General features: G+C 54.9%; 1 protein-coding gene across 1 annotated transcript; it reads left to right on the top strand.

Annotated features, from left to right (window-relative positions):
- Positions 1-639: 639 nt before the first annotated feature.
- On the top strand, positions 640-14,771 carry LOC122098511 (BRI3 binding protein). The gene is made up of 3 exons (XM_042668958.1): positions 640-979; positions 9,413-9,515; positions 13,984-14,771. Exons 1-3 carry the CDS (start codon positions 764-766, stop codon positions 14,412-14,414), a joined length of 750 nt encoding a protein of 249 aa, XP_042524892.1. The 5' UTR covers positions 640-763; the 3' UTR covers positions 14,415-14,771.
- The last annotated feature ends 483 nt before the right edge of the window (positions 14,772-15,254 follow it).

Raw genomic sequence — 15,254 nt, 5'->3', positions numbered from 1 at the left:
TTACAGGCGTGAGCCACTGCTCCCAACACACATATATACATGTGCAGATGTGTATGGTATATTATACATAGTTATATAATATACAGCATTGCATAATAGGTTATACATGTGTATATTTTAATTTTTTATTTTTTATTTTTGGGTCCAGTCGTGGGGTCTGAACTCTGGGCCTGGGCACTGTCCCTCAGCTCTTCAGCTCAAGGCTAGCACTCTACCACTTGAGCTACAACGCCATTTCTGGCTTTTTCTGCTTACGTGGTGCTGAGGAATCAAACCTAGGGCCTCAGGCATGCAAGGCAAGTGCTCTACCACTGAGCCACCTTCCCAGCCCCAGACATGTGTATATTTTAAAAGGAGAGGTCACTTGGGTAGGAAAAACCTTATGGGAAGGCCGGAGGGCGGGGCAAATACAGTGCGGCCCGAGCCAGAGGTGCCCGCGGTGGGCGGGGCCAGCGAGGAGGTATCCAGCGACGGGCGGGGCCGTATCGGGGCGGGGCCCTCTAGGGGGCGGGGCGAGCGTCGCGGGGCGGGGCCGTTTCGGGGGCGGGGCGAGCGCGGCAGGGCGGGCTTCCGTGCGCCGGGCGGGTGCGCGGCGGCGGCGGTGGCGGTGGCGGCGGCGGCGGCGGTGGCGGCGGCGGCGGCGGTGGCGGCGGGCAGAGTCGCGGCGCGCACTCCCAGCGCGCCAACGCGGACTCGGCCGGAGCCCGTGGCGGCCTTGCGCGCGGCCTTCACCCCGATCCTCGACCCGCACCGGTGGCCGAGCATGGGCGCGCGGGTGTCGGGCGGGCTCCGAGCCCGGGCCGGGCTGCTGCTCGCGGCGCTGCTGCTGCTGCTGCTGCTCGGGCTGCTGGCGCCCGGCGCGCAGGGGGCGCGGGGCCGCGGCGGCGCCGAGAAGAACAGCTACCGCCGCACCGTCAACACCTTCTCCCAGAGCGTCAGCAGCCTGTTCGGCGAGGACAACGTGCGCGCCGCGCAGAAGGTGGGCGTCGGGCCCGCGCCGCGGTCACCTTGCGGGGCCGCCGCGCCCCGGGCGCCCCGGGCCGCTCGGCGTGGCCTGGCGGGCCGCGCGGGGGCAGGGGCAGGGGGCGCGGGCCGCGGCCGGGGCGGGGGCCTCCGTCGGAGCGCCTCGCGGGCCCGGCCCGCCGCCCCGCGCCCTCTGCCCCGCGCGGCCCCGTCTCCTTGGACCTTGGCCCCGCGCGCTGACGCTCATTCATCCACGTTTCTATGGACTCCACTGTGAGCCAGGCGCCGCGCGGCCCAGCCCGCGCCCTCGGGTTCCTCCCGGTCCCCCCGGCCCCCGCCCCGCCTCGCCCCTCCCTGCCCGGCCCTGCCCGGCCCTGCCCGGCCCCCGCCCGCCGGCCCTCCCCGCGCCCGGTCCGTCCCCAGCGCCGCGGCCGGCTCGGTCGCCCTGGCCTCCCTCCCTTGCAGCCTCTGGTTTACCTGGGGTCCCCGGGAGCCGCGGAGAGCTGGCTCCGCTCCTGCTGGGCCCTCGGGCGGGTGGGGTGGGCGCCCTCCTGGGCAGGGCCCTCGGGTTCCCCAGGAGGCGGAAGTGAGTGGGTGCCTTTGCTGTACCTCCTGTTCTTCCCTGCTGGGGCTCGGGGGCTCTGGGGCGGAGCTGGGGCTCCGGTGGCCTTCGCCCGGTTCCGCTGTCGGTTGAATGGAGGCGTAATTCTCTCCTTCAGTTAGAAGGTTGTCATTGGTAATCATTGGTGCCTTCCCAACCCAGAATCATGGCTCTGATGGTGTCAGCTTTTGGTAGCTCCTGGCCAAGATGCAGGTTCACAGCGCTCAGCTCCACCGTAGGGTTTCCCGTGAAAAGAATACAAACAAAGCAAGCCTTGGCCCTGACGGCTCACACCTGTATTCCTTGCTCTTCAGGATGCTGAGATAGGAGTTCAAAGCCAGCCCAGGCAGGGAAGACCGGGAGACTCATTTCCAAGAAGTTGAGCTCTAGCCTTGAGCAAAATTAAACAAAACCGAGGGACAGCACCTAGGCCCTGATTTCAAGCCCAGGACTCACCTCCCCCACCTGTAGTCCTTGAGATGAAGAGGAAAAGGACATTAAGAACCCAAATCAGACCTATCCTTGTTAGTCAGGGAAAGGAGAGATGGACTAAATCTGTGAGGAAAACTAACTTCTGGTCGGGGGCTAGTGGCAAATGCCTGTCTTCCTAGCTCCTTGGTAAGCTGAGATCTGAGGATCCTGGTTCAGAGCCATCCTGGGGCAGGAAAGGCCTTTAAATTCTTATCTCCAATTAACGCCCTGAAAATTGGAAGTAGCCTGTGGCTCAAAGTGGTGGAGCACCAGCCTTGAGCTGAAGAGCTCTGGGACAGCACTCAAGCCCCTTGACCAACACCAACAAAAACCCTCTAGCTTCTCCCCACCCTGGCCTCTTGCATGGCTTTGGCCTGGGAGCTGCTGATATGGCAAACAGTGTGCAGGTGAGGACACCGGACAGGGTTCAGGGGAGGAAGAGCTGGTAGGATGGGCCAGTAAGAGCCAGGATTCTTGCTTTCCTGTACTGCTCTGCTCAGCCCATGGAGGGCAGCAGCCGTTTGTCTCAGGGCAGAAGGAAGTCTGCAAAAAGCCCAAGGAAGCCCTGTCCCTGCCCCTCTCCACATGAGGCTGAACTCAAGAGGAGGTACAGTGAACCTCACTAAGATGGCTGGTCATATTCCAGCTGAGAACCTGTGTGTGTGGAGGGGTGTCAGCTCCCTCGGGTGTGTGTGTGTGGTTTGACAGAGGTTGTGGTTTGCTGAAAAGCGAAGTGCTTTTTATAGGGAAATGCCTATGGTTATTTCATATTTCAAATGAAATGGTTATTTCATTTGACTTGTAGGTCATGGAGATGAAACCCAGGGTCTCACACATACTGAGCACTGAACCACAGGCCCAGCTCTCATTTAATTCTTCTTCTTTTTTTAAATTGGTGTGGGGCTTGAACTCAGGGCCTGGGCATTGTCCCTGAGCTTATTTGCTCAAAGCTAGTGCTCTACCACTTTGAACCTCAGCACGACTTCCAGTTTTTTGGTGGTTAAGGGTTTCATGGAAAGCTGGGAAGGGGGCTTAGTGTAGAGTGCTTGCTTAGCATGCATGAAATCCTGGTTTCCATTCCTTAGTACCACATGCATAGAAAACATCAGAAGTGGTGTTATTGTTTAAGTGGTAGAATGCTAGCCTTGAGCAAAAGAAGCTCAGGGACAGTGCCCAGGCCTGGGGGCGCGGGGAAGAAGAGTTTCATGGACTTTCCTGCCTGGACTGGCCTTGAATCTTGATCCTCAGGTCTCAGCCTCTTGAGTAGCTAGAATTATAGGCTTGAGCCACCTGTATGTGCTGGTGGTTGTAGTCTTCAGCCTGCTTGGATTTACAAATTCATGCCAGACCTGCTGAGGTTGTAAAGTTGAAACCCTGTGAAGAAACCCACCTGCTGCTCTAGCACTTCCTTTCTGGCCCTGCCCTTGCTGTCATGGGACGCGGGTTAGGCCATGCTTTGCTGCATGTTGGCTCTGACTGGGGCTAGCTGCTTTCCCTCTCTGTGCTTCCTTTCAGGGCAGGGCTTGGACTGGGTGGGATTGCATTCACATAGATTTATCTGGAAGGGAGGTGAGGTAGGTATGCCTCTGTATTTATTTTTTTTGTCGGTCGTGGGGCCTGAACTCTGGGCCTGGGCGCTGTCCCTCAGCTCTTCAGCTCAAGGCTAGCACTCTACCACTTGAGCCATAGCGCCACTTCCGGCTTTTTCTGCGTATGTGGTGCTGAGGAATCGAACCTAGGGCCTCAAGCATGCAAGGCAAGCGCTCTACCACTGAGCCACCTTCCCAACCCCCTGTTTTTGTTTTTTGTTTTGCTAGTCCTGAGGCATGAATTCAGGGCCTGGGCTCTGTCCCTGAGCCTTTATGTATATGCTCAAGGCTAGTGCTCTACCACTTGAGCCACAGTGCCGCTTACAGCTTTTTCTGTTTATGTGGTACTGAGGAATCGTACCTGGGGCTTCATGCCTGCCAGGTGAGCACTCTACCCAACCCCCCCCCCCCTTTTTTTTTAAATCATAAGCAGATCAGTAGTAGACTTGAGTGCTTAACCTGTACAAGGCCTTGGGTTCAGCAGCAAGTACCCCTTTCCACCCATCAATAAAGAGGCTGGGCAGCTGGCAGCTGAGTGTTGTGATTCTCTTTTCACAGTCTTATGTGTCCCCAGTGTCTGTCAGCTGTGGCAGGCGAGTGCTGGTGGGGTGGAGCATGGTTCTGTCATAGACCAGACCCAGGCGGTGATGAGTGTGATGATGGGGTCTCCTTTGAGTGATGAGAACGGCCGCAGCTATGCAGAGGAAGGATTGCCAGACACCAGGGGTGATTCCTGCCGCTGGGTCACACTGGTGACCTAGAATGATTTTAATAGTGCCGGGCACTGGTGGGTCACACTTGTAATCCTAGCTACACAGGAGGCTGAGATCTAAGGATTGCTGTTTGAAGCCAGCCTGGGCAGGAAAGTCGATGAGACTTCTCTTTTACCACCAAAAAGTTGTAAGTGGAGCTGTGGCTCAGGTGGTAGAGCACTAGCCTTGAACATAAAAGCTCAGGAACAGTGTCTAGGCCCTGAGTTCAAGTCCCAGTACTGGCACACACATAGAGATTTCAATAGTGAGTTTGGTAAGTTAGGTTTGTTTGCTTTTTTTGCTGGCGCTCTACCGCTGGAGCCAGAGATCCACTGTAAATTGTTCCAGTGGACTTGACTCACATGGCCTGTGGGCATCTTTTAAATAGTAGCCGCTGCGGCTGTGGACAACATGGGGCATTATCCCGGAAGTCCCCTCCAGGTAGCCAAGGCCACTTGGCCTGTTGTCTGATAGCGTTTATTTTCTTTCTTTCTTTTTTTTTTTTTTTTGGGCTGGTCATGGGGCCTGAACTCTGGGCCTGGGCGCTGTCCCTCAGCTCTTCAGCTCAAGGCTAGCGCTCTACCACTGGAGCCACAGCGCCACTTCCGGCTTTTTCTGTTTATGTGGTGCTGAGGAATCGAACCCAGGGCCTCATGCTTGCAAGGCATGCACTCTACCGCTGAGCCACCTTCCCAGCCCCTGATAGTGTTTATTTTCTGTCCTTTATTCAGACCTTTTAAGACTGCAACCTACAGGCAGGCAGTGTTGCAGCCCTCCCGTCCATGGCATTTGCCTTTTATTTTTATTTTTAACTGTTACTGTCGGTTGTGGGGCTTGAACTCAGGGCCTGGGCGCTGTCCCTCACTCTTGTGCTCAAGGTGATGCTCTTGCCATTTTGAGCCACAGCGCCACTTCTGGTTTTCTGGTGATTATTGGAGATCAGAGTCTCACAACCACTATTCTAAGATCTCAGGCTGCTGAGTATGGGATTACATGCGTGAGCCACTGGCAACCTCCTGTGTTTTTTATTATAGTGGGAGAGCTGATGTTGCCTTGGGAATCCATCGTGACCTGCTTCTGTAGAAACTGCTCGTTTTCATTCTTCCAGGAGCATTGCTCCTTTGTTGTTTTAAAGAAGCATGCAGTCCCCCCCCCCCAGTTTGCCAGCAAGAAAGTAATGTGAGTAAAATCACTTTGCCACCTTTCGTAACGGCTGCAGTTGAGAGTGTGGCTTGGCGGATTGTGACGCGCACACTGAGCCATCCCCAGTGACCATCAGAGCTAGGCGCCACACGCCTATAATGTCAACTTCTCAGGAGGTGCAGCTCTGAGGGTCTTGGGCAGGAAAGTCCAAGAGACCATCTCCAATCACCCACCCAAAAGGTGGAAGTGGAGCTGTGGCTCAAGTGTTAGAACACCATCCTTGAACACCAAAGCTAAAGGAGAGCACCAAGGCCTTGAGTTCAATCCCCAGTACTGCCAAAAAAAAATAAAATAAAATAAGATAACCATTAAGATAACAGGAAGGTCATGGCGGCCCCGCCCCCCCCCCCCCCCCCCCCCCCAGTGCCGCCCGTCTGGGCCTCCCTGCAGCTTCTGAGGAGGCCGGAACGCAGGCGCCAAGGACCCTGAGCCCCCACCGCTAGGGCTGGACATTCTGTGAAGGTTTCTGTGAAGGGCGCAGGCACACAGAGCCCCGGGCTCCCCTCTGCACCCCTCTGCACCCCTCACCTGCCCTCCGGGCGTCGCCTTCCTGCCATTGTGCTGTGTCATCTCTTCAGAGTCCTGAGTTTCCTTTGTCGCTGCAACCCAGGGTCTGGGTTACCCAACTCTGTGTGTGTGTGTGTGTGTGTGTGTGTGTGTGTAAGAAAGAGAGCGCGCGTGTGTGTGAAAGAGAGAGAGAGCGCGCGTGGGTCTGGGTTACCCAACTCTGTGTGTGTGTGAGTGTGTGTGTGTGTGTGTGTGTGAAAGAGAGAGAGCGCGAACGAGAACGTGCAAGAGAATGTGAGTGAACCAGCATTGGTATTTTAACTACTCAACGTTGCATGCTTTCACTGATTTTTTTCCTCCCTCATGGATGGTGCTGTGCCTGTTGAGCCACACTTCCAGTCAGACTTTTAGCTGGTTAATTGGAGGTAGAGTCTTGTAGTCTTTCCTGTTCAGACTGGCTTCAGACCACGATCCTCTGATCTGAGCCTCCTGAGTAGCTAGGGTTAGATAGGCGTGAGCTGCTGTGCCCGGCTCTACATTTAAGTATAAAACAGTCGAGCTGTGTTATTCCTTTCTCTGGGTGGAGCCAGGGGGAGGAGCATGGGTGGGCCTTGCAGTTGTCTGACGAGGTGGCATCAGATCTGCTGACACCTGCAGGGTCCTGTGTGGCCCTGGCATACTTCCCGCCCAGTCCAGCTGAGAAAGGACCTCTGGCCTAGACTCTGTGCCTGCCGGTGCGGCAGGTGTAGCAGGCTCCTGGTGCAGCCACCGCTGTATGAGCCTGACCTGGCTCTGGGTGGGAGCATGTTTGCTGCAACATGCAGATCTGACGGGGACAAACTTTGGCTGCCTGTCGTGTGTCAGGCTCTGTGCTGCAGCCTCTGCAGGTTCTCATGTAGATTGTCTCTTGGTCCCATTTCCCAGCTGGAGAGACTGAGGCCCAGCGAGGTTGGCAGGAGTAGCGCTGTCTCTGGTCCCTGAAAAACTGCTTGTGGGGGCTGGGAAGGTGGCTCAGTGGTAGAGCGCTTGCCTTGCATGCTTGAGGCCCTGGGTTCGATTCCTCAGCACCATATAAGAAAAAAGCCGGAAGTGGTGCTGTGGCTCAAGTGGTAGAGCGCTAGCCTTGAGCAGAAGAGCTGAGGGACAGCGCCCAGGCCCAGAATTCAGGCCCCACGACAGGACTTCCCCCCCCCCCCCCAAAAAAAAAAGGCCAGGCATGGTGGCTCACACCTGTCATTCATTCCAGCTACTCTGGAGGCTGAGATCCAAGGATGGAGGCAGATAAATCCGAGAGATTCTCTTCTCCTAAAACCAGCAAAAAAGCCAGAAATGGATCTGTGACTCAAGTGGTAGAGCACTAGCCTTAAACAAAAAAGCTCAGGAACAGAGTTCAGGCCCTGAGTTCAAGCTCCAGAACTGGCACATGTGTGCGCGCACACACACACACACACACACACACACACACAGAGAACATTTTTAAATGCTTTATTTTTAGAGTTAAATAATAAACTGAGGGCTGGGAAGGTGGCTCAGTGGTAGAGTGCTTGCCTTGCATGCATGAGGACCTGGGTTCGATTCCTCAGACCACATAAACAGAAAAGGCCGGAAGTGGCTGTGGGCTCAAGCGGCTAAGTGCTCGACTTGAGCCAAAGAGCTGAGGGACAACGCCTAGGCCCAGAGTTCAGGTCCACAACCGGTAAAATAATAATAATAATAAACCGAGAAGTGTTCGTTCAGAACGAGTGTTATTGAGAGGAGTTCCATTTCGTAGTGAGGTGGATGGCTGCTTTGCAGCTCCCGTTTTCTGAGCAGCGTGCCTGTGCAGGGCACTGCAGCAGCAGTCAGCGGCATGCCTTTTGCCTGCTGGAATTCCTGGACAGTAGAGAGTCCACCAAAGGTGCTCAGCTGTCCGAGGGACTGTGAAAGCAAAAAAAAAAAAAACCAGCGAGTTATGACTAAGTTTTTGTTTTTGGTTGGTCATGGGGCCTGAACTCTGGGCCTGGGTGCTGTCCCTCTGTTCTTCAGCTCAAGGCGGGTACTCTACCTCCTGAACCACAACACCACTTACAGTTTTCTGGTGGTTAGTTGGAGATAAGAGTCTCACAGACTTTCCTTGCCTGGGCTGGCTTTGAACCATGATCCTCAATCTCAGCCTCCTAAATAGCTAGGATTACAGGTGTGAGCCACTGGTACCTGGCTGACTAAGCTATTTTGGTACAGAACCTTATCTCACAAGTTTTGTTTGTTTATTTCTTTTTGCCGGTCCTGGAGCTTAAACTCAGAGCCTGAGCACTGTCCCTGAGCTTGTCTGTGCTCAAGGCCAGCGCTCTACTACTTGAACCACAAGCCACTTCCCATTTTTTCTGTTTATGTGGTACTGAGGAATCAAAGTCAGGGCTTTATGCATGCTAGGCAAGCACTCTACCACCAAGCGACCTTCCCAGCCCCACAAGTTATTCATTTCAGTTAAACTTGATAGAAATTTATTTATAAAATCCTAGTCTTTAGAAATTCAAAGCCAAGCTGGGTGCTGGTGGCTCACGCCTGTAATCCTAGCTACTTACGAGGCTGAGATCTGAGGATCATGGTTCAAAGCCAGCCCAGGCAGGAAAGTCTATGAGATTCTTTTTTTTTTTTGGGTCCGGTCGTGGGGCCTGAACTCTGGGCCTGGGCACTGTCCCTCAGCTCTGCAGCTCAAGGCTAGTGCTCTACCACTTGAGCCACAGCGCCACTTCCAGCTTTTTTCTTATGTGGTGCTGAGGAATCGAACCCAGGGCCTTGAGCATGCAAAGCAAGCGCTCTACCACTGAGCCACCTTTCCAGCCCCCTATGAGATTCTTATCTCCAGTAAACCACTAGAACACTGGAAGTGGCGTTGTGGCTCAAGACCTAGAGCATTAGCCTTGAGCTGAAGAGCTTACAGCTCAGTGCCCAGGCTCAGAGTTCAAGCCCCATGACTGGACCCAAAAAAAAGAGCTGAGGGACAGCGCCCAGGCCCAACGACCTACCAAAAAAAAAAATTTCAAAGCCAGGCAGAGGAGAGCGGAGGTCGGACCAGCACCCAGAGCAGAAATACAGGAGAAATGGCAAGCACTGTGATAGCAACTTTGTGTGTCCCATAAAGTGGGCACAGTTACTGTTGCCTGCTGTCCATGTGCCTGTGTGCTGGGTTCGAGTTCATCCTCCAGCTTTCTGGTAGACTGCATGGTATCAGTTGTGGGCAGCTAGAAGGTGTGAACATGGGCTCAGGTTTGCTGCTTGGATGGTTTGGGGAGATCAGGAGGTGTTGGCTGGTTTCTTGGTGACCTTGTTCTCTATTCCTGCAGTTCTTGACCCGCCTGACGGAGAGGTTCGTGTTGGGAGTGGACATGTTTGTGGAGGCGCTGTGGAAAGTTTGGATGGAGGTCTTGGATGTTCTTGGGCTTGACGGTAGGTGCTGTGTGTTATAGGGTTGTGTGTTTTTGAAAGTCCTTCACTGTTTTCTTTGTGTGAGATAAGGTCCTGCTGTATAGCCCAGGCTGACCTTGAACTCCTCATCCTGCGCCTGAGTGCTAGGATCGCAGGCGTTGTTATGGTAGGGCTCTCACCTTGTGGCCGCTGGGCGGTGTGGGAGACCGAGGCTGGTCTAGGGTTTGCGTGGATTAGTGGTGGTGAGGCGGGTCTTCCCAGATCCCATGCAGGAGGAGGGTGGGCCACGGGGCCTGTGGGGTGCTCCCTGGGTCGGTGGGAGCCGAGAAGCAGCTGGGCGTTGGGCCTGTGGGGTTTCACAGATGAGGAGGGGGCATTTGCAGCGGCCCCCTCCCCAGGGGCAGAGGGCCACGCGTGGCCTGGCAGTGGCAGCTGCAGGGGAGCCGGGCAGTCCTGCGGGCTGTGCGAGTGGTGGGCAATAAGCCATTTGGGGCCGGAAGGCAGTTGCATGGTGCAATTTAGTTGTGCAATGGCGGGCACAGGTTCCTAGCCAGGAGGAGAGCTGTGGGCCTGTCCTGCGGGGCCACACATGGGGAGGCCAGTGCCCTTTCATGGCACTCACCGGGGGTAGACCAAGGCTAACCTGGCCAGACACCTACTGCTTTGGTGTCCTGACCACTTGTCCCTGTGTGGCTGCCCGGCCTGCGGGGGAGGGGGGGAAGAAGGGGGGGGAGAGTGGGGGAAACACCCAGCTCTCCCTGAAGCCCCACATAGGGAGCCCCCATGCGCCTGCTGGCCTCATGCCCACAAGTCCACATGTGAACGCTCTGCGTCCCTGCCACCCGCACTGGAAAAGCAGAGCGGCAAGGGCATTGGGCACCAACCCGGGCGACCAGGCTCCGCCTTCTCCCAGTGAAAGCACAGGCTGAGCCGCTTTCCTCGGCAGTGTGACGGCCAAGGGCCTGTGCCGCCTGTGGACGCCTCTGCCTGGCATGAATCAAATCAGCAAACTTGCTGGGTGCTGGTGGCTCACGCCTGTCATCCTAGCTACCCAAGAGGCTGGGATCTGAGGATGCAGGTTCTGGTTCAGGCTGGAAAGTCCATGAGACTCTTCAGTATCTCCAAAGAACAACCAAACAACAACAGCTCCCTTGCAGGAGGGCGGTTGTGTGCTGCCCTAAGCCCAGGCTGCCACTCAGGCTCACAGAGGAGACCGTTTCTGCTTTGTCCCCGCAAGGTGGGCTTGTGCCCATGGGGATGAGCACACTTGTGGAGTAACCCAAATTGGGCCGGGGCCTGATCTGAATGACTTCTGTCCTTATACGAAGTGCGAAGTTTCAGCCAGGCGCTGGTGGCTCATGCCTGTCATCCTAGCTGCTCAGGAGGTTGAGATCTGAGGATCGAGGTTCAAAGCCAGCCCAGGCAGGAAAGTCTGTGAGACTCATCTCCAATAGACCACTAGAAAACCAGAAATGGCGGTGTGGCTCAGGTGGTAGAGCGCTTGCCTTGAGCTGAAGAGCTGAGGGACAGTGCCCGGCCCAGAGTTCAAGACCCATAACTGACCAAAAAAAAAAGAAGTGGGTAGTTTGGGCAGAGACACAAAGAAGCATTGAGCAGCGACCCCATGCAGATGCCAGGAGATGGAATGGGGGCCCAGGGACACCCAGAGGCACCAGGAGCGGCAGGAGGCTGCTGCTCTAGCTGTCCAAGCCCACACCCCTCTTCAGAGATCTGGGCCCAGCGCCACGCTGGTGGGGGCACCGCTCACCCCTTGGCCACCTGGTGCCCTTTTGAGGCCAGGACCAGTGGTTTCCACCTTAGCAAGACCTTAGACAAGCTGGGGTACCGCTTTGGGCCCCGGAAGAATCAGAGGCGGCAGAGAGGAGAGAGCACTAACAGCTCCCGGGACCTGGGTGAGCCAACACATCAGCCAAACCCTGCAACTGTGTGCAATCTGGGCCCGCCCATGCCCCGGGGACGCCAGGCTGGGCAGGAGTGGGGGAGGGCCTGATGTGGCCTGCACCCCTCTAGTCTTCCCTGGTGTACTTCCTGCATGCAAGCTGCCAAGAGTCCAGGGCTTAGGGCTGTGTCACGTGCTCCTCCTTGTGCAAAGGTGGGTATTTTAGTGCAAAGACATTTCCAGGTCAGTTGACACTTTGGTTCTTCATTGTTCTTCAGGGTGGCAGTTCAACCCAGAAGCAGAATGTGAGGCTGGGCGTGGTGGTGCCTGCCTGTAATACCAGCACTTGGGAGGTGAAGGGCTGTGGGTTTGAGTCTGGCTTGGACTGTAGTGAGGCCTGTCTCAGTCGAGTCAAGTCAGGAGAAAAGGGTGAATATGACTTTGATAGGTTTATTAACATCTGTACAGTCATTAGTGATGTCTTAGTTTCCAGGTACATGCTGGCATCCCTGCCCCGAAAATTCAGTCTGAAATCTGAAACTAGTGTTACTGCAATGCTGGACATTTTTTGGGGGGCCTTGAACTCAGGGCCTAGGCTCTTTGCCTTAGTCTTTTTTTTTTTTCTTCGGTCGTGGGGCTTGAACTCTGGGCTTGGGCGCTGTCCCTCAGCTCTTCAGCTCAAGGCGAGTGCTCTACCGCTTGAGCCACAGCACTACTTCCGGTTTTCGAATGGTTTATTGGAGATTAGAGTCTCATGGACTTTCCTTGCCCAGGCTAGCTTTGAACCGTGATCCTCAGATCTCAGCCTCCTGAGTAGCTAGGATGACGGGCATGAGCCACCGGCGCCTGGCTACCTTAGTCTTTTCTTGCTCAAGGTGGCGCTTAACCACTTGAGCCACAGCTCTACCTCCAGCATTTTGGTAGTTTATTGGCGATAAACTGCCTGGCTTCAAGCCTTGATCCTCAGATCTCAGCCTCCTGAGTAGCGAGAACCACAGGGAAGGTGATGGTTCATCCGCGGAGGGTGCCTGATGAGAGACGTGAGCTTCTGCACTGGGTTGGGGCCAGTAGGCGCATGGAGATGGGGCAGAGCAAACTGTGCTGCTGGCTTTGCCACAGACTTTCCATTGCCTCTGTGCTTCTGTCTGTAAGTCCCCCGAGGGGGGACTGTGGGCAGTGCCGCTCCCTCTCTTCACTCTGTTCTTGTGGACCACTTTGGGAAGAAGAGACCCCAAATAGCTTAAGTAATGGGGCTTGCCGCTTCCCAGTGCCCTAACTCAGGTAGGTTCACCAGGAGGGGCTGCAGGTGTGATGGCTCCACACCTTGTCCTCAGGACCAAGACACCTTCCATTTTATTACCCACATAGGTGACTTACCTTACTTCACGGCCCAAGATGGCTACATCAGCTCTAGCCTTTGCATCCACATCCCAGCAGGCAGAAAGAGAAAAGGTAAAGGGCACATTCCTGCTTTTTTCTTTTCTTTTTTTTGGTGCCAGTACTGGAGCTTGAAGTCAGGGCCTCATGTTCTCGCTTGCCTTTTTTTGGCTTTTGCCACTTGAGCTATGCCCAGTCCAGCTTTTATGTTTTTGTTTCTAAGAGTCTCATACTTTTCTACCTGGGCTGGCTGTGAACCTTAGCCCTCAGAACTCAGCCTCTTGAGGAGCTAGAATTAGAAGCGTGAACCATTGGTGCCCGACTGTTACTTCCATTTTATTTTGTTGTCAGTCCTAGGGCTTGAACTCAGGGCCTGGGGCCCTGAGCTTGCTTGCTTTTTCTTTTCCTCAAGGCTACCCATCCTCAAGGCTACTTTGAACTACAGCTCCACTTTGGTTTTCTGGTGGTTCACTGGAGATAAAGAGTCTCACAGATTTTCCTGCCCAGGCTGGCTTCAAACCATGGTCCTCAGATCTCAGCCTTCTGTGTAGCTAGGATTGTAGCATGAGCCATTGTGGCCTGGCTTCAATTGAAACTTGTAGAAAACTTAAAGCTCCGGCAGAACATTTTGATGCACTACTCCTTGGCCAAAACTTAGTTGCAAGGGAAGCTGGGAAATACATATACATATATGTGTGTGTATATATATCTGTGTATGTATATATATATGTAATATACATACATATATTTATATTTTTTTCTTTCTAGTCCTGGGGCTTGAACTCAGGCCTGGGCTCTCTCCCTGAGCTGCTTTGCTCAAGGCTAGTACTCTACCACTTTGAGCCATGGTGCCACATCTGGTTCCTTTTGTGTATGTGGTACTGAAGAATGGAACCCAGGGCTTCATGCATGCTAGGCAAGCGCTCTACCATTGAGCCACCTTCCCAGCCCTTGTTGTTTTTGGCAGTCTCAGTGTGTATCTCTCCGTAGATCTCTCCCCAGTGCTGGGATTGCAGGCGTGTGCGACCACGCTCACCTGAACAGTGTGTGTGACTCAGGGCAGGACAGGCAGTCTTCCAGGGCTACCTGTGTCTGCTCACAGCTTAGTTTGCAGGGTTTAGGGTTGTGGGGAGTTGAGTTGCTCCTGGCCTCTGCAGAGGGCCCTCTCCTGGAAGAAGCGCCTGACCTGTCTGTTCTGTGCTCTCTCCGCAGTGTCCAACTTGTCCCAGTACTTCAGCCCAGCCTCCGTGTCCAACAGCCCGGCCCGGGCCCTCCTGCTGGTGGGTGTGGTCCTCCTGGCCTACTGGTTCCTGTCTCTGACCTTGGGCTTCACCTTCAGCATCCTGCACCTGGTGTTCGGCCGCTTCTTCTGGCTGGTGCGGGTGGTGCTGTTCTCCATGTCGTGCGTGTACATTCTGCACAAGTACGAGGGTGAGCCCGAGAACGCCGTGCTGCCGCTGTGCCTCGTGGTGGCCGTGTACTTCATGACGGGGCCCATGGGTGTGTACTGGCGGGGCAGCCCGGGCGGCACGGGCTCCCCCAGCGTGGAGGAGAAGCTCGACCACCTGGAGAACCAGGTCAGACTGCTCAACATCCGCCTCAACCGGGTGCTGGAGAGCCTGGACCGCTGCAAGGACAAGTGAAGGTCAGGTGCCCGGCCGGGTCCCCGGGCGCCAGCTCCCACTCCCAGAAGACAGAAGAGGAAGAAAGCCACCACCCCCCGGCCCCCCCCCCAGTCTTAATAAACAGCACTGAGCAAGAAAGTGGCGCCTGCTGAGCCTGGGCGCCAACCCTTAGGACCCGCAGAGAAGACAGAGATGGCCGCTGCAGCTCCATGCCGAGTCTTGTTAGTGGCGACAATATTTTTTAAACAAAAGGATATGACCCTAGAAGCTGTACAGTAAGAGAAATTTATCTGTGCATAGAACATAAAGTTAATTTTTCAAGCATTGACAAATACATCTTTTGTAAGGTTTTTAAATAAAGGCAGCTGGAGTTGAGCGTAGTAGAACGTTGCCTGGAGGGGGCGGGGTGCTGGGCTGACATTCTAGCCAAGTCTGAAGGCCAGCCCTGGCTTTGAACGAGGAAGGACGGTGGGTGAGGTCTGCGTGTCATCTTCGTCCCCAAAGCTGCAAGCTCTACTCTGTCATTTGGGGTTCGTGTTGGCACCGTGGATGGCACCTGGAATGGAATGTCAGCTCGGGCACCCCGCTGAGCCCCGCTGAGTCCTGTCGAATTGGGAAGAGCCCTGGCTTCTTTTCTTTTTTTCTTTCCTTTTCCTCCTTTGTACTAGGAGATGTTTGATGTTTCCAAAAGGAAAATATAAGCACAGCGCTAAGAGACATAGTGTCTGTGGGGTGTGGTGCCAAGAGCTGCTTGGGTAAGCCTTGAAGAACATTCCAGAATCTGATTCCATTCCACTTTCTCTGTCTTTCAGAGAGGTCTGTGTGGGAAAGTGGTACTCTGGACAGTTTTTGTCTGTG

The sequence above is a fragment of the Dipodomys spectabilis genome, unplaced genomic scaffold, assembly GCF_019054845.1.
Source record: "Dipodomys spectabilis isolate Male_0828 unplaced genomic scaffold, ASM1905484v1 ptg000480l, whole genome shotgun sequence".
In the NCBI taxonomy this organism is placed as follows: Eukaryota; Metazoa; Chordata; class Mammalia; order Rodentia; family Heteromyidae; genus Dipodomys; species Dipodomys spectabilis.
This window is presented reverse-complemented; position numbering and strand designations above follow the sequence as displayed.

Bases quoted from the DNA above. Each gene is read 5' to 3' on its own strand.
- LOC122098511 (XM_042668958.1), top strand. From the start codon at position 764: ATGGGCGCGCGGGTGTCGGGCGGGCTCCGAGCCCGGGCCGGGCTGCTG. The intron at 980-9,412 runs GTGGGCGTCGGG...CTATTCCTGCAG, and splicing joins ACGTGCGCGCCGCGCAGAAG to TTCTTGACCCGCCTGACGGA. The intron at 9,516-13,983 runs GTAGGTGCTGTG...CTCTCTCCGCAG, and splicing joins GGATGTTCTTGGGCTTGACG to TGTCCAACTTGTCCCAGTAC.